This window comes from Ornithorhynchus anatinus, chromosome 5 (genome assembly GCF_004115215.2).
Source record: "Ornithorhynchus anatinus isolate Pmale09 chromosome 5, mOrnAna1.pri.v4, whole genome shotgun sequence".
NCBI classification, from domain to species: domain Eukaryota; kingdom Metazoa; phylum Chordata; class Mammalia; order Monotremata; family Ornithorhynchidae; genus Ornithorhynchus; species Ornithorhynchus anatinus.
In genome coordinates, this window is record NC_041732.1 from 49,261,826 (window position 1) to 49,289,810 (window position 27,985).

Here is a 27,985-nt window from a genome sequence, read left to right on the forward strand (position 1 = left end):
GGCTTTGTGGTAACACAGCTAGTGACTTCCTGTGGCTCTGATGGGCATTCCATGGCCTTGACAGAAAGTGGTGAGGTTTTCAGCTGGGGAGACGGAGACTACGGCAAACTTGGCCACGGGAATAGTGACCGGCAGCGCCGTCCAAGACAGATAGAGGCCTTACAAGGAGAAGAGGTTGTGCAGGTTAGGAAGAACCTTTGTCATTCTGCAGTGAGATGTAATCAGGGTGGATCTGCATAGGAGAAATGCTTGAGCAAAGGACATGATAAATGCTTGCAGAATGAATGCAGAAGAAGCTGGACTGCGCCCCAGAAATTTCCAGTTTGCCCAGTGATTTATTGATGGATCCATTATTATAGGATAACAAATGCAGTGCCTTGGATGGTTCCTGAAGTGGCCCCACATCCAGCTATTGGTCAGAGCCTAAGGCTCGGGGTTGGAGTGGACCTTGAAGACTAAAATACCTAGTGTCCTTTGAATGAGTTTACTCAGTATAGGCCAATGTGGGGAAAACTTGTACAGAAATTTGCCTGTACTGAATAATATTTCAAGGGAAATCAAGAGAAGACCATTGTTTTGTTCTAGTTTCATTAAAAGGAGGAAGGTAATTTAACAGAATAAAGAAGGATATATTGAAAGCCAGATAGTCAGTCATATTGAGCGCTTACTGTGTGCAGAGCACTGAATGGGAGAGGACATTATAACAGAGTTGGTAGGCACGTTCCCTGCCCACAACGAGTTTAGTAATAAAGATGAATAATTATGGAATTAAGCGATTACTATGTGCCAAGCACATTTTAAACTCTGGGGTAGACTCAGTAATCAGGTTGTCCCACATGGTCACAGTCTTAATCCCCATTTTACAGAAGAGGTAACTGAGGCACAGAGAAGTTAAGGGGCTTACCTAAGGTCACACAGACCAGTGGCTGAGCCGGGATTAGAACCCACGACCTCTGACTTCCAAGGCTGTGCGCTTTCCACTAAGCCACGCTGCTTCTCTACAGTTTACAGTGTAGAGGGGGAAAGCCAAGGAGGGGTTAAATTATCCACAGCTTTTGAGAGCCCAGATAAAGCTGCCTTCCGGCTGAATCTTTAGAAACCTCATTTCCAGTTTGGTGGGAAGCATATATGGTGCAGCTTGGGCCAGGCTGAGGTTCCGTTAACCGTGGGCGGCACAAATCTACTCCTAGCCTTTGCAAGGACTCCTCCACCATGAATATAATTGCTCTGTCCTGACTTCTAGATGTCCTGTGGCTTCAAGCACTCAGCCGTGGTGACTGCAGATGGCAAAATGTTTACGTTTGGAAATGGCGACTACGGGCGATTGGGCCTGGGAAACACCTCGAACAAGAAACTTCCGGAGAGAGTGACAGCGTTGGAGGGCTATCAGATTGGACAGGCACGGGATAAGTCAATAATCCAGATCCCGCTAAATATGTCTTATATTTTAGGGCCTTTGTCAAGGCTTCAGGGTTCAGTAGGCTGCCAGGAAAGCTCTCAGGAACAGTCTCTGTTTTGGTATTCATTTTTTTTTGAATGAAAATGGAAATATCAGACTAAGCCCGGGCCCTGGCCAAATTATAAGCCAAACTTAATTTGAGATATGAATGCTCAGTTTTATTCTGCCCATGAAGGGGAGAGAGTCTGCCTAGGACAGGGATGGTTTTCCCTGCACCTTAATGAGCTTTTCAGTGGGTTGTGGCCTGTGGATACCTGCATTGCCCAGCTCACATCCTTGGTTGCCCAACCCACAGAGAGCACCCCCCGAGACAGCAGGAGAGGGATAGACAGGACCTGCTGCAGCGTGATATGATTTTTCTCTCTAGAAGCTAATCTGCCTTCAGCAAAGGAATAGATATCACTAGTCCATGTGCTGCTAACTAGCCATCCTCGGCAGCAGTTTGGAATACCCCATACTACTTCCCATCCAGCCTAGAAGCGCACATGGTTAGTGCTCTCCTGAGCACATGAAGTGAATGGAGCTCTTTTTTTTTTCCATGTATAATTATATACAGAGTCTGAATGCTAGTGATTGAGCCTTCTTTTCTGTTCCTAGCTAGGTCACCCCAAGGACCAAGCTTTTGAGTAAATCCCTTATATTTTTTTTTACACTAAATTACTCCAAATCTATTGTTTTAGTAAATTTTTGGAGACCATTTTAGCTGCCCTTTTGCATAGGAGCTAAGCGTAGGAGGATGAGCAGAGATCCAATATAAGAGGAAGGGGTTTTTGTTTTTTCAAAATCCTGATATGGGGTTTTGCAAATTGAAAATTTTATTGCTTTTAGGTGGCTTGCGGATTAAACCATACATTAGCTGTGTCAACGGATGGCTCAATGGTGTGGGCATTTGGGGATGGAGACTATGGAAAACTTGGTTTAGGAAATTCAACAGCAAAATCTTCACCACAGGTTCGTAATTGCCTTGATTTTTGAAGTTTCTTAGATGTTACCATGCCACAAGACCGTCTACTGGCTCCCTGTGTCTTTCACATGAAACAAAAATTCCTCACAGTGGACTTCAAGACTTTCTGCCACCTGGCCCCATCTTACCTATCTGCTCTCTTCACCCGCTCTTCCCCAGCTCCCCATCTTCACTCCTCCCAAGCCTATTTCCAAGCTGTACCTCGCTTTCGACTCTGCCGCCTCCGTCCCCTGGTCCATGCTTTTCCCTCGGCTTGGAACTCCCTCCCTCCTCACATCAGACAAGCCACAGCTCTTCTCACATTCATATCCCTCCTAAAACAAAACCATCCCCAGTTAATTTCCCAGCACCCTGAGCCAGATCATCCCCAGCCAACTCTTGCGAACTTATTTTCATGCTCCTCGGCACTCAAGTGTAGATGTTCAATTCAGTGTGACCAATCTAGTTAGACATATTTTTATGTTTTTCTTTCCCATTAGAGTATAAGCTCTTCGTGAACAGGGAACATGCCACTTTTATTACTCTATACGTCTCAGGACTTCACCAGACCACACCACAGGGCACTCAAAAAAATATTACTGCTACTGATACTACCGGTACCACTAATGCCTTGTAAATATGGTGTTGTGAATATTAAGCTCAGCTCTTCATTCCAAACTCTATGCCACGTGCCGGGGAAGATAGAAGATAATTAGATGAGACGTAACCCTTGTCCCACATGGGGTTCACAATCAATCAGTGGGATTTACCGAGCACTTACTGGGTGCAGAACACTGTACTAAGCACGTGGGAGGGTACAGTAGAATTGATAGACGTGTTCTCACAGAGAGCTCACGGTCAAGTGAGCAAGGCAGACATTAGAATAATTATGGATATACGTATAAGTGCTGTGAGGCTGAGGGTGGGGTGACTATCAAGTGCTTTAAGGAAATAGATCCAAATGCATAGGAGTTGTAGAAGGGAGAGGGAATAGGAGAACTGAAGGCTTAGTCAGAAAAGGCCTCTTGGAGGAGGGAAGGCATTCCAGGCCGTGGGAGTGAATAACTTCTCCAAGGGAGTGGGATTAGATGGAGAAGAAAAGCTGACCCTAAAGAGACTTCCAGAGTTAGTGGGGTGGGCAGAGGAGGAGCTACAAAAGAGACATGGAAGGAGTGGCTAGAGAGATGGGAGGAGAACCAGGAGAGGACAGTGGCTGTCAAGCCACAGTTAGGTAACGTGTCCAGGAGAAGGAGGGAACCCACATGTGGATATTGAAGTCCCTGAGGATCTATCTGGGTTTAGAGAAAGAGACAATGCGAGAATGGACTCGAAATTGTTCAGAAAGTGCAGGGGTGGTAGAGGCGGATGATATGGGCTTCAAAGGAGGGGAAAAAGAGGGATGCGGTAGGTGGGATGGTGCGAGAGCAGCTTTGGTGAGTAAGAAGGAAGCCAGCCCCTCCACCTTTCCCAGAGAGTCTTGGAGAGTGAGAGAAGTGGAGGCCCCTCTGGAGAGAGAGGCAGGGGAGACCGTGTCATCTGAGGAGAGCCATTTGTCAGCATTGGCGAGGAGGAGCAGTAACTGGGTCAGAACAGGTCAAGTTTGAAGGGAAGCTTGGAGTGGGGGTTCTTCAGGCCGCGCAATCTGAGGTAGAAAGAGTAGGTATCTTTTTCTGATTGAATGGAACTTTATGGAAAAGGAAACTGACCCTCAAAGATGACTTACCCAAAGCTACTCAGCAGGCCATAGGCGGAGGTGATGCCAGAACATGGGTCTCCTGCCATTCGGCCCATCCTTTTTCCGTGAGGCCCCACTTTATTGCCATTGTTCTCGTCTGTCCGTCTCCCCCGATTAGACTGTAAGCCCGTCAGACGGCAGGGACTGTCTCTATCTGTTGCCGACTTGTTCATCCCAAGCGCTTAGTACAGTGCTCTGCACATAGTAAGCGCTCGATAAATACTATTGAATGAAGGAATGAACTTCCTCCCTCAAGGTGCTTTAAAGAGGGTTTAAGCCATACAGGGAAAAAGGACCTAAATGCACACAAGTCACCACCTTTTTGTAGTTTCCAACACTTGTTCCTCCCGAAGCCATTGATCTTGAATTTTGAGTCCGTACTACATAGTTTTTGGTATGTGATAGTGTTGAGTTACCTAGAGAAATTAATGTGATATGTACATCTAGTGGTTTAAGTAAATGGTTGAGGATTAAAACAAGGAAGTGGCAATGGATATTTAAGATCCTTTACAAAGTGGAATGCGTAAATCTACCCTCTCTGTAACTTGTGGGTGGGTGGGGCTTGGGGGGATGGATGGAGGCCAGGATTAACAGGGAGCTGCAAGGCAGGCAGATGTATTTTTTTTTCTGGTTTGGTTTGGATTTTCAGTAATTTTGTCCACAATGAGCACTGAATTTGGGCACACAATGAGGCTAGTTCAAGAGGATAATGAATTAAGGAGTTATGATTTAATTTTTTAGTGTGTGTGTGCACGCCTGTGTATATATTTTACATATACGTGAGCCCAATGTTTTCCATCGGCAGAAAGTCGATGTCCTGTGTGGAATTGGAATCAAAAAGGTTGCCTGTGGGACACAGTTTTCCGTTGCATTGACAAAGGATGGTCACGTATATACCTTTGGACAGGGTAAGTAGTTTTTCTTTTAAGGCCTCTTTGTGTGCAATTAATAGAAGAAAAATATGTAGTCTGCTCATAATTATGCATATTTAGTTTGCTTTTATCCAGGATCTTTAACCTTTTTTTTCCTCTTTGGTTTAAGTAAAACTTCTTAGCAGAGATAAATTCTTGAAGTCCTGTGCTATTGCAAATTCCTGCAGTTATCACAGTTCCCTGAAAGCTTTTCTTATCTGGGCAGCTCTCCGATATCATGGGAGTTACAGTCTGACAAATCCCATGTTAAGGAAAACTCAAGTTGTAGTACATAAGCTTTGACCAACCCAGGCCATATGTACCCAGTTATTTATGATCTTGCATCGTATTCTATCCACATAGAATCGCGTTGCCGGAAGAACTTTGCTTAAAGCACTCTATCCAAAATGCACAATGAAAGCATGATTTGGAGAGAACTGACTGTAATAATAGTAATACTAGTACTATTTGTGAAGCGCTTACTATGTGCCAAGCATAGTTTTAAGCTCTGGGGTAGATGCAAGGTAATCAGGTTGTCCCACATGGGGCTCACTGTCTTAGTCCCCATTTTACAGATGAGGTAACTGAAGCACAGAGAAGTAAAGTGGCTTACACAAGGTCACACAGCAGACAAGTGGCGGGTCCAGGATTAGAAGCCACATCCTCTGCTAATAGGATGGGCTTGGGAGTCAAACCTTTTTAAAAACCACTAAAACAGATTCTGGGCCATGTGCAGTCTCCTGAAAATCAGGGTTGAGGATTTTCAAATGAAATGAATGTCAATAATTGCCATGATTTTCCCGGCGGCATGTACTTATTTATTATGCTTCCCAAGTTGGCACATGTGACATCATCTGCTCTTATGAACCTAATGCAGGAATTATGCCAGGATCCAAACTAAGGTTTATTGATTGAGCCATGAAAGGGAAGCGTTTTGAAAAGCCGCGTTCTCTCTGCCGCCTGATATTTGCTCAAGAATTTCCTCCCCTGCCAACTTTCACCCCCCACTTTTCTACCAGAGTGAGTCACTAGGAAAGCCTGAGGGGTTTGTCCTATCTCCAGACTTTTCCTCTTCTTTCAGACCGATTGATAGGCTTGCCAGAAGGACGTGCTCGAAATCACAACAGGCCCCAGCAAGTTCCGGTCCTAGCTGGAGTTGTGATTGAAGATGTAGCGGTGGGAGCTGAGCATACATTAGCCATAACATCCACGGGAGACGTGTATGCCTGGGGTAGCAATTCCGAAGGGCAGGTACGTAGCTCCTCTATCATGTACTCTTAAATCTCGGCTCGGCAGAGCGTATCAGCAGCTTTACTTTCACTGATGTCCTTTTAGTTTTGGGGGAGGTGAGAAAATGCAATTGTTGCATTTAGTCTCTTTCAACAAAATTAAGTAATGTCGGTTACTTTGTATCACCTTAACGTTTTACAGTCTACTTCTGGGGGAGGCGAGCTGAGTCTTTGCCTGCCTGAAGTTTGTCCACTATAGACTATCCCGACGAGGGGTCAGTTACCGCCGCTGAATGCTCAGCTGAAAAGCCGTCAAGATTCTTTTCCTAATGCTGAGGATTCAACCGAGGAAAGCTTGAGTGTTGGGCATCTGGACACTTCACCTCCTTTTGGGACTGTGTAAATAGTCTCTCCCCTTTCCAAATCCTCTCTGCCCCAGCAAATTGGCAGGGGCTCACTATTCAGCCATGCTGCCTACTTTTTTGTGGAAGAGAAGTCCTGACAGTAGAGGCAGGGAACAGTCCTTAATAGGAGCTTTGGTTTTCCCCCTGCTGTGAAACATCTGGGGCTCCAACCTACCTCGAATGCTATTTCAAATTGAGGATTGAGTTTAACAGTGTGAATCCACGGAGTCTATAAAGGGGTAATGTTCTTTTTCTTTCCAGTCGCGCACTTCACTCTCCGGAAGTGAAGTCGACAGCTGTATATAGTCATCGGAAAGCTCTCGGAACAGACCTAATGAAACCCCTTTCCTGTTCAGTTTCAGGAGGCGGTTGGAGATGTGGCTCCTTGCTTTCCTTGTGGAAGGGAGACCAGAACTGATTGTATTATTTCAGTGAGGAGGTTGCTTAGAGCATCCTGCAAATAGCATTAGCTAATTTGAATCTGTGATCGTTTTAGGGAGCGTTCCACATCTGAACTTCCTTTCTTCCCCTCGCTAATTCAGTCGGGTTTTATCCACCACCAGCTTGGATTGGGCCATACAAACCATGTCCGAGAGCCAACTTTAATAACAGTTCTGCAAGGGAAGAACATCCGACAGATTTCAGCAGGCCGCTGTCACAGCGCTGCTTGGACTGCTCCTCCTGTTCCACCCAGAGCCCCAGGTGAGGAACAAGAAAGGGTTTGGTCTTACTCTTTCCTGCGGCTGCTGCTTTTTCCACTTCCTGCTGCTCCTACAGAATCCCCTGTCTGCTTGTCCGTTCCAACTTGCGTCAAGGAGCCATTCTAGCGTGATAAAACATTTCCTCACATAGCTAATTCCAACACAACAAATGTTTTCGCAACTTGAGGTTCTTCTGCCATTTCTCTCTAAAGCATAGATGCTCAACTGAAGAAATGCAATTCATAACAAACAGAAAATATACCATTAAATACCCTAGGTTATTTCTTAAGGGAAGTAGACGCACGAGGACAAGAACATGGATTTTTAGCTTCCTTCGCTTTTGAGCTGTTAAGGAAAGAAATTAAAAGTCACTGACACCATGTGGAAAATTTTCAGAACTAGTGAAAGAAACATATCGGCCATTTGAACACAAGAGGCAGCGCTTCACTGGAATTGCTTTAAATTTGTCGTAATGCAGGCCAGTGTTGAAAGGGGAGAGGAGTAGAACTGTTGAAGTGCCTTGTGTTTCAGAAAAAAAGATATCCACCCCCATTTCTTCCGATTGGAGGATGAATGCCTCAGGGCAGAACTCCCATGCTCTGTAGCCCCTCTGCTCCATAGCCACAAAGAACGAAACAATCAGTCAATCAGTAGTATTTATTGAACACTTACTGTGTGCTGAGCATTGTACTAAGACGCTTAGGGGAGTACAGATGCGCTCCCTGCAAGTCCGAGGGATGTTCTCAACTTTGGATGCTACAGTGAGGCCTTTGGTCCTTAAAGGCTAGTGAGTCCCCAAATGTTCATGCGTGGCATAGAGATTCATTGTTCAGCAGAACTTTGAGCAGTGCAGTTGCATTATCACAAACAGGAGGCTTCTTCCTTAACAAGAGCATCCCTGAATTTGGCCCCTTGTAGATTTGCTGTGTTGTCGTCACATACTTTGCCCTTTGGTGCTGTTCTTTCTCAGTATGCGTGTTCTCTAAGAACTAAAATAAGAACTGTGAAATGCGTATTAATTTCTCTCCCTTTTGTGGCAACGCAGACCCTTCCAAATTCATTATCATGCTGTCTTCGCTATCAGGAGCACTTTGATTCCATGGCCTTCTAACTGTGCTACTCTACACAGAGCAGTGATTGGAATTGAATTGAGTGGGTACTTAGTTCCCGATAGAACAGTTGAAATGGCATGATGGTTATACATTCCAGAATGTTTTCTGTCGAGGAGCCAGGAGGATAGACGTCAGGGCACCTCGCCGTTTCGAGGGAAAGCAGACTTACGTTTTTTTCTCTTTCTTTCCGTGATAGGTGTATCGGTGCCTTTACAGCTCGGTTTACCAGATGGCATTCCACCCCAGTACGGTGCTCTGAAGGAAGTGAGCATTCATACAGTCAGAGCCAGGCTCAGACTGCTCTACCACTTTTCAGATCTCATGTACTCTTCGTGGAGGCTACTGAATCTCAGCCCCAATAATCAGGTAAAGTGGCCAGTTCCTGCTGTTGGCTCCCAAGCTCACCTTTTATACCTCACTCTCAACTCACTTGCCTCTGATCCCTGATCTGATCCCTTACTCGTGCTGTACCCCTGGTGTCTGTTCGGCAACAGTTCTGTTGCCGAATTGTACTTTCCAAACACTTAGTACAGTGCTCTGCACACAGTAAGCGCTCAGTAAATACGATTGAATGGGTGAATGAATGAATGATTGGTGGCCTGGCCATTTATTTGTTTATTGTAATGTCTGTCCGCCCTTCTAGACTGTAAGCTCTTTATGGGCAGGGAATGTGTCTGTTTAGTGTTATTCAGGAGGCCTTCCCTGACTAAACACCGCCTTTCCTCTTCTCCCACTCCCTTCTGCATCACCCTGACTTGCTTGCTTTGTTCCTCCCCCCTCCCAGCCCCACAACAGTTACGTACATATCTGTAATTTATTTATATTAATGTCTGTCTCCTCACCTCTAAGCTATAAGCTCGTTGTAGGCAGGGAATTTTTCTATTTATTGTTGTATGGTACTCTCCCAAGCGCTTAGTACAGAGCTCTGCACACAGTAAGCCCTCGGCAGATGTGATCGAATGAATGAACTCCCTCTCCCGTCCAATGTGCCAGACCTTAACTCTCCTAGGCAAAGAGATAATAATGTTGGTTTTTGTTAAGCGCTTACTATGTGCAGAGCACTGTTCTTAGCACTGGGGTAGATGCAGGGTCATCGGGTTGTCTCACATGAGGCTCACAATTATTCCCCTTTTTACAGATGAAGTAACTGAGGCCCAGAGAAGTGAAGTGACTTGCCCACAGTCACCCAGCTGACAAGTGGCAGAGCCGGAATTCGAACCCATGACCTCTGACTCCCAAGCCCAGGCTCTTTCCACTGAGCCACGCTGCTTCTCGATGACTGGCAATGATCGGCATGATTGTTGAGAAGCAGCATGGCCTAGTGGAAAGAGCATGGGCCTGGAAGTCAGGAGACCTGGGTTCTCATCCTGGCTCTGTCAGTTGCCTGTTGGGTGACCATGGGCAGGTCACTTAACTTCTCTGTGTCTCAGTATCCTCATCGGTAAAAATGGGGATGAAGACTGTGAACCTCAGATGGGACAATCTGAATACCTTGGATCTACCCCAATGCTTAATTCAATATTTTTCATATAGAAAGCCCTGAACAAATGCCATCATTATTGTTATTATTATAAAATGGGGATTAAACCCTACTCCCTCCTACTTAGACTGTGAGCCATGTAAGGACAGTTTCAGTTTCAGTGAAACTAGCTAAGACTACCATTTTTGACCAACGCTTTTTTATATCTCCATCAGGAACTTGAAACTGGGGTAGTAGATCTTTTTATTCCTTCCCCTAATGATTATCTTGTATCTATCGCAGTGCATAGCACAGTGCTTGGAACAAAGTAAGTGCTAAATAAGTGCCATTAAAAATCCAAGAATAAAGAATGAGAATTTTACTTAAATAATTCTTAAGAACAATTTGCATGGCCCAAAAGGAGGGGACACTGGTAACAAAAACTCCTCACTCTAGGCTTCAAGGCTCTCCATCACCTTGCCCCTTCCTACCTCTCCTCCCTTCTCTCTTTCTACCGCCCACCCCGCACGCTCCGCTCCTCTGCCGCCCACCTCCTCGCCGTCCCTCGGTCTCGCCCATCCCGCCGTCGACCCCTGGGTCGCGTCCTCCCGCGGTCCTGGAACGCCCTCCCTCCTCACCTCCGCCAAACTGATTCTCTTTCCCTCTTCAAAACCCTACTTAAAAATCACCTCCTCCAAGAGGCCTTCCCAGACTGAGCTCCTCTTCTCCCTCTACTCCCTCTGCCATTCCCCCTTTACCTCTCCGCAGCTAAAGCCTCATTTTCCCCTTTTCCCGCTGCGCCTCCACCTCTCCCTTCCCATCCCCACAGCACTGTACCCGTCCGCTCAACTGTATATATTTTCGTTACCCTATTTATTTTGTTAATGAATTGTACATCGCCTTGATTCTATTTAGTTGCCTCGGTTTTTACGAGATGTTCTTCCCCTTGACTCTGTTTATTGCCATTGTTCCTGTCTGTCCGTCTCCCCCGATTAGACTGTAAGCCCGTCAAACGGCAGGGACTGTCTCTATCTGCTGCCGACTTGTTCATCCCAAGCGCTTAGTACAGTGCTCTGCACATAGTAAGCGCTCAATAAATACTATTGAATGAATGAAAGGAGGAAAATAAAACAACAACCCAAAAACCATCATTCAGGGCACAGGGGCTGGTAAAATGAATATGCTTTTGGGTTAGGCTTTTTTGTTCCTGAAAAGGCAAGCGTTTTAAATGGAATCATCCAGAACATTCCAGGTGATCTCGGTAAGAAATCAAATGCATATATATGTTTTGGAAACAGGCATTTTATAGTTATTCCAAAATGTGTTCTGATCGGTAATGAGATTTACATTCTAAATGGAAAAGATTTTTGAATTTTATTTTCTGATAGCAAACATTGCTCTCCGTTACAGAACAGCACATCTCATTATAGTGCTGGAACGTGGGGGATCGTCCAGGGGCAGCTCAGGCCGCTGCTGGCTCCCAGAGTTTACACTCTTCCCATGGTGCGCTCCATTGGAAAAACCATGGTTCAGGGCAAAAACTATGGACCACAGATTACCGTGAAAAGAATATCGACCAGGTTAGTATAAGCGTTTGATGGAGGGACTAGCCAATGCTTTGTGCCAGTCACGTAGGTCAATTTAAATAAAACTCTCCTACCTGGCTCCGGCGGGTACGGGTCTTGGGAGAGGACACAGCTGTAGTTGATCACAGTTAAGCTGCTGTAGCTTCACACCTTAACAGCTGCTAGAAAAGAATCTCCAAACCTTACGAAAGCCATATTGGGTCAGCCAAAGGTCCACCCAGCCCAGTATTCTGCCTCAAAAGTGTTGGCAAATGATGCTTAGAGAGGAGGGGTGTCATGGCTGCCCCTCTGACAGCCATCTTCCTGGTTAAGAATTTACTCCGTGGGTGTCCACCAGCTCTAATGAGTCAGTGATCTCTCCTCCTTCTCCTTCTCCTTCTCCTTCTCCTTCTCTCCTTTCCTCTCTTTCTCCTTCCCTCTCTTCACCCCTCCCTCCCTTCCTTCCTCTCTCTCTCTCTCTCTCTCTCTCTCTTTTTTGTCTCTCTCAGTAGAGCTGTTGTACTCCCATGTAAATATGTGTGAAAACTTCTTGAAATTACTTTGCTACATAAGAGATATGGAAGTTTGTGTTCCTTTGTGGAAATTGTTTCTCAATGTCTTCCCCCCTCCCCCACCCCATCCCTTTCTTTTTAAAGAGGTCGGAAGTGTAAGCCCATTTTTGTGCAAATAGCAAGACAAGTGGTAAAACTGAACGCGTCCGATCTCCGCCTGCCCTCCAGGGCCTGGAAAGTGAAGTTGGTCGGAGAGGGAGCCGATGATGCTGGGGGAGTGTTTGATGACACCATTACTGAGATGTGCCAGGTACATTCAGAGCAGTGACACCTCGTGAGGTTGCTTTAAAATGTTGGCTTTATTCTCATTTTTCTTCCCTTACACCTGTAATCATTACTGCAACGGCATATTATTTAGACTTCCAATTTGATTTGTTAGAATTGATTTGTGATGAAGTAGGACCCTACTCATAAGGTTAGAGGCCTTGAAGAGGCTCCAGTTCCCCTGTGGTTAATTGTTATGCTAAACATCTCAAAAATCTCCAAAGTTTTATGTAGAAAACATAATTATGACTATGAGGAACCTTGGGACTAATTGCAATCCCCAGTTGGCTGGCTTCTATATAAATCTGTTGTGTAGTTGAGGAAGTGATTTTTAGGCTAGTGAAACTAACCAAGACTACCACTTTTGACCACCACTTTTTAAATTTCTCCATCAGGAACTTGAAACTGGGGTAGTAGATCTCTTTATTCCTTCCCCGAATGCAACTGCGGAAGTGGGCTACAACAGGGACAGGTAAGGACCTTGCATCACTTAATTAAGGCAAAATTTGGATTTTTGCTTCTTTTATGAACTTCCGGCAGTCAGAAATAGAACGCTTAGAAACAAGTAATGTAAACATTAGCGAAATGGGTCAATACTTTTACTGAGTGTTTACTCTGTGCAAAGCACTATGCTAAGCACTTGGGAGAGTACAGTAGAGTTATTATGCATGTTGCTTGCTCTCAAGGAGTTTGCAATTTAGCAAGGAAGACAGACACTAAAATTACCAGAAGCAATGGAGTATAAAGATGTGTATATAAGTTCAACAAGCGGGGTTGTGAGTGTCCAAATGCTCAGGCGGTATGAAGTGCTGATGAGGGAAACGGTGTGGCCTAGTGCCAAGACCATGGGCCTGGGAGCCAAGAGATCTGGGTTCTAGTCCTGGGCAAGTCACATAACTTTTGTGCCTCAAATTTCTCATCTGTAAAATGGGGATTAAATACCGGTCTTCCCTCCCCCTTAGACTGTGAGCCCCATGTAGGACAGAGACTGTCCAACTCAGCGCTCTCATATAATAATCATGTTGGTATTTGTTAAGCGCTTACTATGTGCAGAGCACTTGTTCTAAGCGCTGGGGTAGATACTGGGTAATCGGGTTGTCCCACGTGAGGCTCACAGTCTTCATCCCCATTTTACAGATGAGGTAACTGAGCCACAGAGAAGTGAAGTGACTTGCCCACAGTCACACAGCTGGCAAGTGGCAAAGCCGGGATCTAACCCAGCACTTACTCTGGTGCTTGGCAAATACCAATTATTATTATTATCATTGTTGTCATCATTATAACTGTAATCGGTATTTCTCATGAGTCAAGAATGGCCTCCTGGAGGAGATATCCTTTCAGAAGAGCTTTAAAGATGGGGAGAGCAGTGGTCTGCCGGATATGAAGGAAGAGGGAGTTCCGGTCAGAAGGGAAGGAGTGAGCAAGAGGTCGGGCTTGAGGGTCACTAGTAAACTCCAGCCCCAATCCCTGTCGGTTATTGGAATTGTTTAGCTTTTTGTTTGTCTTTGAAATGACTAGAATCTGATTCTAGATGGTCTAACTTTCTACCTTTTCCCCAGCAGAGCGTACAGTAAGGAGCTGGTTACTTGAAACTCCTTGTTTTTTTTATATTTTTTAGGTTCCTTTTTAACCCTTCAGCCTGTTCGGATGAACATCTAATGCAGTTTAAGTTCTTAGGGATTCTGATGGGTGTTGCCATTCGTACCAAGAAGCCTTTAGATCTTCACTTGGCCCCAATGGTCTGGAAACAATTGTGCTGTATCCCGCTTACTCTGGAGGATCTAGAGGAAGTGGATCTGCTCTATGTGCAGACTCTTAACAGCATTCTTCACATTGAAGACAGTGGGATCACTGAAGAGAATTTCCATGAGGTAAATTCCCGGAACACATTACGGTTACCAGTTGGTTATGTGTACCTGGACTTTCAGAATGTTGAAAAATTATTTAAAACACACACGCCCCTCTGTCTCCCCCTCTCTCCCCGCTCTCCTTCAACTCCTCTGTCCGCCCTCCCCCCACCACCACCAGCCCTCCCCATCCTGGCCTAGTGGCAAGAGCCCGGGTTTGGGAGTCATAGGTCGAGGGTTCTAATCCCGCCTCCGCCACTGGTCAGCTCTGTGACCTTGGGCAAGTCACTTAATTTCTCTGTGCCTGTTATCTCATCTGTAAATGAGGATTAAGACTGTGAGCCCCAGCTGGGACACCCTCATTACCGTGTATCTACCCCAGTGTTTAAAACACTGCTGGGCATATAGGAAGCGCTTAACGAATTCCTTGATTATTAATATTAAATTCACCAGTAATAATGACAGCCCTGAGCATGCTTTTTTTTCCTCCTAGATGATTCCTCTTGATTCTTTTGTTGGGCAGAGTGCTGATGGCAAAATGGTTCCCATAATCCCTGGTGGGAACAGCATCCCACTAACATTTTCCAACAGGAAAGAGTACGTGGAGAGAGCTATCGAGTACAGACTCCATGAAATGGATCGGCAGGTGAGTCACGTGTCACGCTAGGTGATTTGGGGTTTTAGAAATCTGGGCTGACTGTAAATAATTGGAAGAAACACTTCATATCCAATGTAAGACTTTACGGCGTGAGAACCTGGATGGACTTTCCAGTGGAATTCATCTGGCAGGAATGCCAGCAGCACCTCGAGAAGATCTAGGTCAGGCTATTTTGATTTAAACCATCATCTAGTTTGTTACTTAAAGCTAATTTTACTCAGTAAGTAACGTATATTCAAGAAAGCGGGAACACAACCCTTGAGGATCTAGAAATTGGAATCTACAGACTAAGAACCAATAGCTCATCTGTAGCTTGTTCGGTCCAAGTGCCGGGATTTTTGGATGGATCATTTTAGTCTGTGTGTCTCCTTTTCTCTCTAAAATGGTCATACTTTACTGGTGTATCGTGTGACCTCTTATTTCAAATCCTTTTGACTCAATTGAGTAGTCTAACAGAACATTAACAGAACTGCTTCGAATCTCAACTCTACCCAAAAACCTGGGGGCCTACGCGAGCAGAGCTCGGTACTAAACGCCTAGGAGAGTACAGTACAATAGAATTGGTAAGCGTGATCCCTGCCCTCGCAGAGCTTACAGGGAATGAAATGAAGTTAATGAAATGTAAGCATGCTGTGGGCAGGGAAAGTGTCGGTTTATTGTTATACCGTGCTCTCCCAAGTGCTTCGTAGAGTGCTGTGAACACAGTAAGTGCTCAATCAATGCGATTGACTGAAAATACAAAGAAATTATTGCTCCAGCATAACTGTATGATAGCAAGAAATTATGTTTGCGGTGCATTTTAGGCTTCAAATATTTCAGATTTTGCCTTTGCTAAAGATTTATTGGGTGTGAAGCCGTGAGTTTTTTGCTAAATATACAAAAAAGTGATTTCATTTCTGTTTTATCATGTGTTATTTACAAAAGAAGAACGGCATGTGGAAGCTTCCTAATAGTAACAGTAATAATAGTAAAGATATTTTTTGAGCTCCCCCTGTAAGCAATGCACTGTACTCAGGGATTAGCAAAGTACAACCAAAACATGAGAATTGTTTCTAGGGCACGTGGCCAGATGGATGCAGTGCAGAGCAGTTTCCTCCACCGCTGCCTTGCAGCCTGGCTCAGTGGAAAGAGCGTGGGCTTGGGAGCCAGAGGTCATGGGTTCGAATCCCAGATCTGCCACTTGTCAGCTGTGTGGCTGTGGGCAAGTCACTTAACTTCTCTGTGCCTCAGTTACCTCATCTGGAAAATGGGGATGAAGATTGTGAGCCTCATGTGGGACAACCTGATTACCTTGTATACCCCAGCGCTTAGAACAGTGCTCTGCACATAGCGCTTAACAAATACCAGCATTATTATTATCTCTCCAGATTGACGTGTGTGGTTGGGAGTGCTTAATTCCTTCTCAGTGTACCAGTGGGCTAGTTGAAAGAGCACGGGCCTGTTCTCTCTGTCCTTAGACCATGTGCCCCATGTGGGACCTGATTTTCTTGCATCTATCCCAGTGCTTAGATCAGTGCTTGGCACATAGCTTAATAAATTCCACCTAACACCAAATGAAAAGACATACTACACATCAAGAAGCGGCATGGCCTAGTGGATAGAGCACGGGCCTGGGAGCCAGAAGGGCCTAGGTTCCAGTCCTGGCTCTGCTACTTGTCTGCTGTGTGACCTTGGACAAGTCACTTCATTTCTCTGTGCCTCAGTCACCTCACCTGTAAAATGGGCATAAAGACTGTGAGCCCCATGTGGGACAGGGACTCTGTCCAACCAGATTACCTTGTATACCCAGGACTTGGAACACTCTGGCAAGTAGTAAGCGCGTAACAAATACCATAAAAAAGAAGTTTGTGTGTGTGTTGCGTATAATAGAGGAGTGCGATACCGTTTTAGAAAGTAAGCTTCAAGCAACCTGAGCCTTTATCCGTTTAGTGCCTTGATAAGCGTTTCTAAACTTTGTTCCGGGATTTTGCAGGTAGCAGCAGTGCGAGAGGGAATGTCTTGGATCATCCCCGTCCCCTTGTTATCCCTACTCACCGCAAAGCAGCTGGAGCAAATGGTCTGCGGGATGCCCGAGATCTCTGTGGAAGTCCTAAAAAAAGTCGTGCGGTACCGCGAGGTTGACGAACAACATCAGTTAGTGCAGTGGTTTTGGCACACCCTGGAAGAGTTCTCCAATGAGGAGAGAGTCCTTTTCATGAGGTTTGTGTCCGGAAGGTCTCGCCTGCCAGCCAACACAGCCGATATCTCCCAGCGATTCCAAATAATGAAGGTTGATAGGGTAAGAGGATTCATCCGTTCTCTTCTTCGTTCTTCCACGTTTACAGTTGGAGCTCAGTGTTGGAAAAATCTAGCCGTTTCTGTCGAGGATCAGTCAGAAAGGATTGGGTGTCGTAACCGGAGAAGGGGTGATGAGATTTTGAGATTCTCGTACTGCCTCGTCGTCGTGGAGTTTCACGGACGAGGAAAACTGCACGATGCTTCAGAGGTCGCGGTGCTACATTGTATCGCCTGGAATGGTCCAAAATCGTTCTGAATGCGGAATATAGCCAAATAAGAGCCATTCCAGTGGTGATTCTATTTTTCCGAACCATTTAGAATTAGTATACACTGCAGCTATTTGTTTTTCATTTAGAAAATACGTTTAAATTGGGGACTGTTGCTACTCATAAGGAGTTTGAATGGACAGCCTTGTAAGAGACCGGGAATCTCTCTGCCAACTCTATTATATTGTAGTCTCTTCCAGGTGCTTAGCAAGGAGCTCTGCTCATAGTAAGCACTCAATAAATAGTCATATTTGTTGAGCACTTACTTTGTATGGAGCACTTTACTAATCGCTTGAGAGAGTACAAAATAATAAACAGACACATTCCCTGCCCACAGTTGATTGATTGAGAATCACATGATTTCAGCAATTAATCTGGCATCATCTGACTGTCCGGTATCATCACTTACAAGTCAGCGCAATATGAAATATATGGTCCAGATCTAAAGCCAAATCAAATTCCTATAATGCAGCACAGAAAAATTGGCCTTTTTGGACGGGTACATTTCCATTGTGTCCCAGGCATGTCTCATTGAATTTTCTAGAGTGTCCCGAGAAATCCAGTTCTTAGTTTTCCTCAGCAGCTGCCTATTTATGGCGGGTTTAGAGCAACAGCTGGTAGGTCAACTTTTTCAGGTGTAATTCCTGGAAAATGCCAATCACAGTAGGAAATGCTTTAGAAAGAACTTTCTTCACTGACTTTTTCCATACGTTTTCAACACCTAGCCGGAAAACCAGATGTGGAAAAATAAATTTCACCACTTCACCAAGGAAACTAGGAGGCAGAAAAGTTTAGCCCATAGTCAGTTTTTAAAAATGAGCACTGTTTTGGTGGCTTTTTTCTGCATCTGGGTATCCACCTTTAAAAATGGTTAACCCGGTGTTACTTTGATGTTCTAAGAGCTGAATTTCATTACTTAGGCAGCAACCACTTATATTAGTTACCTCTTTTAATGCTATTAAGATATTGTCTTCCCTTTCCTGTTCGAGTAATCACGTCTCTTTGCAGACATTTCCTTCTACTCTGTTAATTGGCAATAAGCTGTTTCTGGTGTTTTCTACGAGTTTATCTATTTAAGATACTGGCTCTTTATCTTTCGCTTTCCCCTTCACTAAACCTAACAACCATAAAGGAAGGGAGGTGTTGGCTTAAGGCAGGGGTTGCAGAAGCGGGAAAGAGGGGCTGGATTTTCAAACACTCCTCGTTCCTCTGCCGTCTTACCCCTGGTGCAGATGGAGGGTGTGGGGGAGAAAAGCAAGGAGGACATTTCACCAAGTGTGTGAGCAAATACTTAGTACATTGGTCTGCACATGGTAAGCGCTCAATAAATATGATTGAATGAATGAAATACACTGTTATTCCGTAACCTGGGCTTCCGCTACATGCTTTGACTAGAAAAACCATGAATGAATCCATCTGCGTACTGTGGCGGTCCAAGCACACGAACCATAATAAAAATTTTCTTAACACGAAGGTCTTCCAAAATGTAACCCTGCTTTGTTATGGGACAACCCTGCTTTCAAGGTCGATTTGTACATTCTAAGTGCTTAGTACAGTGCTCTGCACATAGTAAGCGCTCAATAAATACTATTGAATGAGTGAATGCAAGGTCCACTTGGCTCCAGCTTACCAGGGTCACGGTTCTGTATGTTGCTGAGACAGTAATTTAAGATCTTTAGGAGCAAAGCCTGTTCTGTATCAGCCCTTCGGATATTGGGCAGGGGTGGAGAGGGAGATCTCCAGTGGCTATTACTGTTTGATGTTGCATTACAATAATGAAACATGGTGTACAGTAAAATTAATGGGTTGGAGGAAAGCACCCTTAATCATGAATTTTTTTTTTCTCTCCACAGCCTTATGACAGCTTGCCTACCTCACAGACCTGTTTCTTTCAACTGAGGCTTCCACCTTACTCCAGTCAGCTAATCATGGCAGAGCGTTTGCGCTATGCAATCAATAACTGCAGGTCTATAGATATGGACAATTACATGCTGTCACGCAACGTGGACAATGCAGAGGGCTCAGACACAGATTATTAGTCTGTGAACAAAATCATCTTTCCACCACAAAATAGTGCCCATTTCCAATTCAATGTTGACAGTTTTATGGTAACCATAGTTGTTTTAGGAGCATAAACCGATATTTTAAGCAGTGGCCACATTTAGTTACTCTAAATGTAACAAAAAAATTAGATGTTTTTATTTTTCTGTGACTGTAAAAAAAAAAAAAAAAAGGCAAAAGAAGTGCTCTCAGTAAGGTTTTTTTCCCTCCATATTTTGGTCACTTTTGATAAGTTTGCATGGAGCCATTTTGGTGCATTTGGGGTGGGGGGAGGGTGGGGGGGAAGGGAGGGGTGACATATTTGTGAACCCTCCCAGTGAACATGAAAAGTTGTACATTGTGTATAATTGTTCATTAGGAAGAACAGTTTTACATGAATATTCATATATTTATTTTGTTTTAATTTGAATTGCCTGTGCAGGGTTCCTTAAGCAGAGAAATAAAGCAGATTCAAGAATAAGAGTGTGCGATAGCTTTGTTTCCACCCCATCGTCGGGGCCCGTCACGGGTGCCTCTCATCCTGTCATTCAGCCAGAAATTAGACTAGAACTGCAAAACGGGCCTCTCTTCTCCTCAAGAACCAGGCCAGGCTAAGTGGTAAGTAAAGCTGTTCACTTTGTTCCCTTAGCCTGGTTAGCCTGTGTAGCACTGAGGGCTTGGCTGGGAGATCAGCGTACATGAAAAAGCAAAAACTGTGCTTAGTGCAGTACTCTACGCCTATGATAAACACTCAGTAAATTCCACTGGTGATTGATGATAATATATCAGGTCCTTGAAAATGGCCATGATGACTAAATGACCCTGTAGATACCACCTCAGGCCCGCTGGCACTGACATGGCTACTGTAGTTCAGTTCCCCTCTGACAGGATTCCCCCTCCCACCCCTTACTCTGGTGTGACTGACAACTTATTTTTTCTTATGCTCTCTGTTAAGGACTTACTATGTGCCAGGCACCGTTCCAAGCTCTGGGGTAGCTACAAGGTAATCGGTTTGGACGCAGTCCCTATCCAACATGGGGCTCACATTCGTAATCCCCATTGTACAGATGAGGTAATTGAGACCCGGAGAATTTAAATGACTTGCAGACAAGTGGCAGAGCTGGGAGCAGAACCCAGGTCCTTCCGACTCCCAGCCGTGTGCTCCGTCCATTAGGTCACACTGCTCCTCAACTTGACAACTGATAACCGCAGCAGAGTGGCCTAGTGTTTAGAGCAAAGGCCTGGGAGTCAAAAGGACCTGAGTTCTAATCGCGGCTCTGCCACCTGTCTGCTCTATGACATTGGGTAAATCACTTCACTTCTCTGGGCCTCAGTTACCTCATCTATAAAATGGGGATTAAGACTGTGAGCCCCATGTGGGACATGGACAATGTTCAACTTGATCAACCTGTAGCTACCGTAGTGCCAGGCTTATAATAAGTACTTAGCAAATATCAAGAAAACCCAAAAAACCAAAAACCTTGAAAGTTCCTCAAGTGGTTTTTTCTCCCTGCCTCCATTTGTGGGAGGGGTGACTGTTTGAAAAAACAATAATTTTCATTCATTCATTCATTCAATAGTATTTATTGAGTGCTTACTATGTGCAGAGCACTGTACTAAGCGCTTGGAATGTACAAATCGGCAACAGATAGAGACGGTCCCTGCCCATTGACGGGCTTACAGTCTAATCGGGGGAGACAGACAAAAACAATAGCAATAAATAGAATCAAGGGGATGAACATCTCATTAAGACAATAGCAATAAATAGAATCAAGGTGATGTACATCTCATTAACAAAATAAATAGGGTAATAAAAATATATACAAATGAGCGGACGAGCACAGTGCTGAGGAGAGGGGAAGGGAGGGGAGGAGGAGCAGAGGAAAAGGGGGAAAGAGGACTTAATAATAATAATAATAATGTTGGTATTTGTTAAGCGCTTACGATGTGCCGAGCACTGTTCTAAGCGCTGGGGTAGACATAGGGGAATCAGGTTGTCCCACGTGGGGCTCACAGTCTTAATCCCCATTTTACAGATGAGGGAACTGAGGCACAGAGAAGTTAAGTGACTTGCCCACAGTCACACAGCCGACAAGTGGCAGAGCTGGGATTCGAACTCATGAGCCTTGACTCCAAAGCCCGTGCTCTTTCCACTGAGCCACGCTGCTTCTCTGAGGGGAGAGACTTAGCTGAGGGGAGGTGAAGAGGGGGCGTAGAGAGGCAGCAGAGGGAAAAGGGGAAGCTCAGTCTGGGAAGGCCTCTTGGAGGAGGTGAGCTCTCAGTAAGGCTTTGAAGAGGGGAAGAGAGTTTGGCGGAGGTGAGGAGGGAGGGCGTTCCAGGACCGCGGGAGGACGTGGCCCGGGGGTCGACGGCGGGATAGGCGAGAACGGGGGATGGTGAGGAGGTGGGCGGCAGAGGAGCGGAGCGTGCGGGGTGGGCGGTAGAAAGAGAGAAGGGAGGAGAGGTAGGACGGGGCAAGGGGATGGAGAGCCTCGAAGCCTAGAGTGAGAGGTTTCTGTTTTGTGTGGAGGTCGATAGGCAACCACTGGAGGTTTTTAAGAAGGGGAGTGACATGCCAGAGCGTTTCTGCAGGAAGATGAGCCGGGCAGCAGAGTGAAGAATAGACTGGAGCGGGGAGAGAGAGGAGGAAGGGAGATCGGAGAGAAGGCTGACACAATAATCCAGCCGGGATATTATGAGAGCCCGTAGCAGTAAGATAGCCGTTTGGGTGGAGAGGAAAGGGCGGATCTTGGCGATATTATAAAGGTGAGACCGGCAGGTCTCGGTGATGGATCGGATGCGTGGGTTGAACGAGAGAGCCGAGTCAAAGGCGACACCGAGGTTGCGGGCCTGAGAGACGGGAAGGACGGTCGTATCATCCACGGTGATAGGGAAGTCAGGAAGAGGACAGGGCTTGGGAGGGAAGATGAGGAACTCAGTTTTGGACATGTTAAGTTTTAGGTGGCGGGCAGACATCCAGGTAGAGATGTCCCAGAGGCAGGAGGAGATACGAGCGTGAAGGGAGGGGGAGAGGACAGGGGCGGAGATGTAGATCTGCGTGTCATCTGCATAGAGATGATAGTCGAAGCCTCGAGAGCTTCGAGAGAGTTCACTGAGGGAGGGAGTGTAGATGGAGGACAGAAGGGGGCCGAGAACTGACCCTTGAGGAACCCCAACAGTTAGAGGATGGGAGGGGGAGGAGGAGCCCGCGAAGGAGACCGAGAATGAACGGCCAGAAAGATAGGAGAACCGGGAGAGGACGGAGTCTGTGAAGCTAAGGTGTGGAGGAGAAGGGGATGGTCAACCGTGTCAAAGGCAGCCGAGAGGTCAAGGAGGATTTTACACGTAACAGCTTAGCCATTAGTGCTCTGTCCTCTGGAAAGGTCTCTGGGTATTTTGATGTTTTATACCAAACAGGATTTGAGAGGAGACCAAATGAATGGAGTCTTTGGGTTTGCTGATGAAAATTATTCAAGACCTCATGAGGGGCAGAATGCCTCATCACATCAGGACTAGTCTCTTCTACTGCAGGACTAGTCTCTTCTACTGCATTTTATCCTTAAGTGATTTAATTGGGGAAAGTACATGACTTTCCTCTTATCCTGCTGAGGTGTAGTGGGGAGGGAAAGGCACTGATTAGCTTCATCAAGTCGTTCGGGGTTTATTTTCTCTAGTTGGAGAGCATTCATCTGCAGATCTCTGCAACTGAAATCACTTCATACAATCTCCGCATTCTTCGGCCGGTACAGCATGGGGGCTGAGCCTGCCGAGACCCTGGGTGTTCCAGGAGAGGAGGCCGCCTCATTGTTTGCGCTTAGCTGCCAAAAACGCAGAATCAAAAACAGGATCTTTAAACATAGCTCGGTCCCAGTTAGAGGTCACGTGTCACACTGGGTCATGGCCAAAACTTCTTAACCCATTGCCTCTGGCTACCTCTTCTGGCTCGGTATTTTTCTCGCTATTAGGAGAAGACTTTGAGTAATAAAACTCTGTTCTTACGAGGCGGGGCACTTCAGAAGCGGTTGAACATGATCGAAGAGGCCTGTATGTCCTAAAATTTTTCATGGCCAGAACATCTCAAGAGCTCGTGCAATCTTGAGTTCTTCCTACCCTCTTATATAGTGCTTTCGTTCTACCCCAAGTACTTCAAAGACTTTTCAGAAGCTACAGCTTTGTCAGGGACCTGTTTGAACAGTGTGTCGGTAATCTGGAGGACAGTTTTTTTTCTGTGAGAGTGTGTGTGTGTGTATGTTTTTGTGCGAGAGAGAGAATGTGAGAGAATGAATAATGTTTTACGAAGAGAGAAATTTTCTTATTTAAAGAGAAAGGAAAATCAAATAGAAATGTAGGGAACAGCATTTTCATTTTGCCTGAAAAACTCCTTGATTTAGAGTGCTCTGCCTGAAGAAAGATGAAAAGTCCAGGTACTGCAGCTCTGTCTAGTGGATAGACCACAGGCCTGGAAGTCAGAAGGACCTGGGTTCTAATCCTGGATCTGCCATTTGTCTGCTCTGTGACCTTGGGCAAGTCACTTCACTTCTCTGTGCCTCTGTTACCTCGTCTGTAAAATGGGGATTAAGACTCTGATCCCCATGTGGGACACGGACGGTGTCCAACCCAATTTTTGAGAATCCGCCCCAGAGCTTAGTACACGGCTGGCACATAGAAACAATATTATTATTATTATTATAGTAAGCCCTTAATAGATACCACAATTATTATTATTAGAAGAGCAGCATGGCTTAGCGGAAAGAACATGAACAGGCTGGGAGTTAGAGAGCCAGTTGCCTGCCGTGTGACCCTGGGTGAGTCGCTTCACTTTTCTGTGCCTTAGTTTCCTCATCTATAAAATGGGGATTCAAGCCTTGTCTTCTCTCTTACTTAGACTGTGAACCCCATGTGGGACAAGGACTATATCTGACCTTGTCCTGCTTGTCTTATGCCGTCGAGTTGTCTCCGACCCATAGTTATGCCGTGGACGCATCTCTCCCAGAACGCCCCTCCTCCATCTGCAATCGTTCTGGTAGTGGATCCGTAGAGTTTTCTTGATAAAAATACGCAAGTGGTTTACCGTTGCCTCCTTCCGCGCGGTAAACTCGAGTCTCCACCCTCGTCTCTCTCCCGTGCCTCTGCTGCCCAACGCTGGTGTGTTTTGACTTGTAGCAGATGGCCTTCCACTCGCTAGCTCCTGCCCAAGCTAGGAATGGAATGGATAGGCCTCTGCTTGACTCTCCCTCCCATAGATGAGACTGGTAGAGTACTGGAAGAGTCAACCCTGAGAGGGGATGCCTGACCTAGGCAACTTTTATCTACCCCAGGGCTTAGGCTAAACAGGAAGCACTAAACAAATATCGAAATACTAATAGTAGCAATGGTAATACTGTAAACTATGAAGATGAGGCAGAGTAGCCTCAGGGAAACCCTCCATCTGGGATTGCAGGACCGCTGAATCTTGACACTGTTCTTGCCAGGTGGATTATATTTGTCAGGGAGATATTTTGAACTGCGGGGACGTGAAAGTGTTGTGCTCTTTTATGTGGGACACTATCTTGTTAGTGGTACAGATGAGACTCCGTGGTACAGAGCTATATCTGGCATCGGCCATCGAGTCCAAATGACCTTTTTTTAATCTTTCTTCCTCTTGCTCTTTACTTGGCTAAATGATGCTACTGAGACTTCTATGACACCGGGAGGCGCATGGGGAATTGCAGTTATCTTTCCTCGCAACAACCAAGTGACTTACCAGACTGGGAATTAAGCCTCAGAGGCCAGAATTGCTGCAAATGTGCTTAACTTCATTTTCAAACACCTACTCAAATCTCCAGCAGGGAATGAAGTGATGTCCTTGAGTTCCAGCTCTTCGCTTTGGGGAAACAGTGGAAGGGGAAGGTTCCAACTGATGTATAATTTTCCTTCCCATGATCCTAGTAGTTCAGAACACTTGTTAACGTCCAAGCAATGATCATTCAATCTTGCCGACCTGCTGAATCTTATTCTTTCTGGTAGGTTTGCCCATTTAACTCTGTTTTACAATGGAAAGAATGGTTTGAGAGAGTAAGGTCTATGTGCCACCTCTGATCCGAAGGGAGGGAGAGACCCAGAGGAAGGAAGCTGCCGGAATGAGGGCAGCACAACTGTTTAATGACAGAATTCCTTCTTCTTGTGGCCAGTTATTTTCTCTAGTTGGAGAGTATCCACTTGCAGATTTCTGCAACTGAAAATTCGCTTCATACGGCCTACGGTTTCTTTAGCCGGTTCAGTGTAGGGGCTGAGCCTGCTGAGACCCCTGGTGTTCCAGGAGAGGAGGCTGTCTCGTTGGTTGTTCTTAGCTGCCAAAACTGTTGTGACCAGTTAATGGCTCAACAGATGCACACAGCCGTTACAACCATCAACAATAATAATAATGTTGGTATTTGTTAAGCACTTACTATGTGCAGAGCACTGTTCTAAGTGCTGGGGGAGATACAGGGTCATCGGGTTGTCCCACGTGAGGCTCATGGTCTTCATCCCCATTTTACAGATGAGGTACCTGAGGCACAGAGAAGTTAAGTGACTTGCCCACAGTCACGCAGCTGACAAGGGGCAGAGCTGGGATTCGAACCCATGACCTCCGACTCCCAAGCCCAGGCTTCTTCCACTGAGCCAGGCTGCTTCTCTACCTACAATCCTCTGAACGGCTTTTGATTGAAGAGCTACAAAGCCCCTCGAAGGGACTTCCTAATAGAGCCTCGTCTTTCGTTATGGACGGGGAACGTGTCTACCAACTCTGTTATACTGTTCTCTCCCAAGGGCGTAGTGCAGTGCCCTGCACATAATCAGCGCTCAATTAATACCACTGATTGATTGATTAGACTTGTGAGGCTACTTGTCCAGCTGGATCCTGACACCAGAAAGCTTTGTTCTTGGCACAGCCCATATCGCAATACACGCTAAGTTTTTTTCAGAAGCTCGATCGGCACAAGGTGCCTTTTGCCTAGTTCAGTGCTCTGCGCGCGGTAAATGCTCAATAAATACCACAGATGGATTGATTTTTACAGTGTTACTTCTGAGGGGTGCCCAGCATGGCACCACATATATGGTTGCTCGATAAAGTATTAATCGATGTCAGGATCAGATCATGGGGATTCTAGGTTTAATGTGGACAGTGTGGCACAATCAGTTGTCCAATTGGAAGCCTTTCCTGCCAAGCAGCAGTCTTCTCCTTCCCCCAGACTGCCTCTGAAGACAGTCACTGCAGCTGTGATCAGGAACACCAAAATACAGTGATGAAGGTGAGAGAGAGATTCAGCAAATGTCCAAACTAAGGCATTCTCGATCTAGTTCCAAGACTGAGAATGCGGGTCCCTTGGAGTGTGCAGTTTCTGGTCATTCTTCTGATTTTACCAACTTGTAATATGCTTTCTACTAACTAAAGGCCCGTTTTGTGACCTTAATGAAACCGCCTCTCCTCCACAAATTCCCTGAAATGAAATGGTGTACGGTTTTTGTTCTTCCAGGGACAATGACAGCAAGGCTCTGCATCTGTTTTTTTCAAATGCTTGAGAAGGAGAACACCTCCGGAAAGCTTGTATTCTAAGGCTATTTGAGGCAGCTGGAGAAAATATTTGCAAGTCATCCCTCTAGAGCATTGCCAGTCACTGGGAATTTGAATCACAGGAAAAAATAAACAGGAAGTAGCGTGACTGGAACATGGTCACACCTCTCCTGCTGCCTTTTGGGTCCTCCATTCCGAGTTGCGGTCAGCGTATAATTTGGAGTGGGCGGTCCCCAGAAATGTACTTCTGCGGTACAGATGAGGTTAACTTTTGTGATTCTGTCCTAGGAGCGGAGAGAGTAGTGTTTAAGCCCCACCCACGCTTGACATTTCTGCAGCCAACTGCTGGTAAGAAGGGCAGTCTCTGTTGCTGCCAGAAAAAATCTGCAGAGGCAGCAAGAGTGTAAGAAATACCCCCAGGCCCACTGCTGACCAGTTATAAACCTAACTTTCAGGATCAGGAGGCTTTGGTCTGAACAAAAAAGATAATAAATGATCGTATTTGTTGAGCTCTTGCTATGTGTCAAGCAGTGTTCTAAGTGCTGGGATAGATATAAGATAAGCAGATCCCTTGTCCCAAATGGGGCTCACCGACTTAATCCCAATTTTACAGACGAGGTGACTGAGGCCCAGAGAAGAGAAATGACTTGCCCAGAGTCACACAGCAGACAAGTGGCAGAGCCGGGCGGGTCGTTCTGACTTCGAGGCCTGTGCTCTAATCCACTAGACCACACCGCTTTCCGTTTCTGTTGTATCTGTTGTCTCAGCTACAACACGTGTTTTGACAGGGATCGATTCCTTGGGATAAAAATGGCGAGACTGGAAGATTTGGTCAAACTCTAGCAAGATTTGATGATTTGATGTCCCTGATGAAGGAAGGCTTGTTTACTCAATAGCAGCAGTCTGGACCTCAGCCCCAGGGTCCCTGGCATTACGCAGACATCCTTGAAGATGAAGGATCTATGTTCCTGTTGATGGCGATGTGAGTTTGTGGGGGTTTTAATACTTA

The 27,985-nt window shown here is 45.7% G+C and overlaps 1 protein-coding gene across 4 annotated transcripts in view; it reads left to right on the forward strand.

The window, feature by feature from the left end:
- Positions 1-19,923, forward strand: part of HERC1 (HECT and RLD domain containing E3 ubiquitin protein ligase family member 1) — a 160,039-nt gene extending 140,116 nt beyond the window's left edge. For all 4 annotated transcript variants that reach the window (XM_039912031.1, XM_039912030.1, XM_029065780.2 and 1 more), the window contains 14 exons: positions 2-183; positions 1,244-1,399; positions 2,288-2,410; positions 4,943-5,045; positions 6,130-6,299; positions 7,245-7,383; positions 8,691-8,860; positions 11,364-11,533; positions 12,175-12,340; positions 12,750-12,826; positions 13,973-14,225; positions 14,695-14,847; positions 16,832-17,137; positions 19,256-19,923. In XM_039912031.1, coding sequence (XP_039767965.1) covers positions 2-183; positions 1,244-1,399; positions 2,288-2,410; positions 4,943-5,045; positions 6,130-6,299; positions 7,245-7,383; positions 8,691-8,860; positions 11,364-11,533; positions 12,175-12,340; positions 12,750-12,826; positions 13,973-14,225; positions 14,695-14,847; positions 16,832-17,137; positions 19,256-19,441 — 2,354 coding nt within the window. In that variant the 3' untranslated portion in view covers positions 19,442-19,923. The remainder of the gene's footprint in view (position 1; positions 184-1,243; positions 1,400-2,287; positions 2,411-4,942; positions 5,046-6,129; positions 6,300-7,244; positions 7,384-8,690; positions 8,861-11,363; positions 11,534-12,174; positions 12,341-12,749; positions 12,827-13,972; positions 14,226-14,694; positions 14,848-16,831; positions 17,138-19,255) is intronic.
- The last annotated feature ends 8,062 nt before the right edge of the window (positions 19,924-27,985 follow it).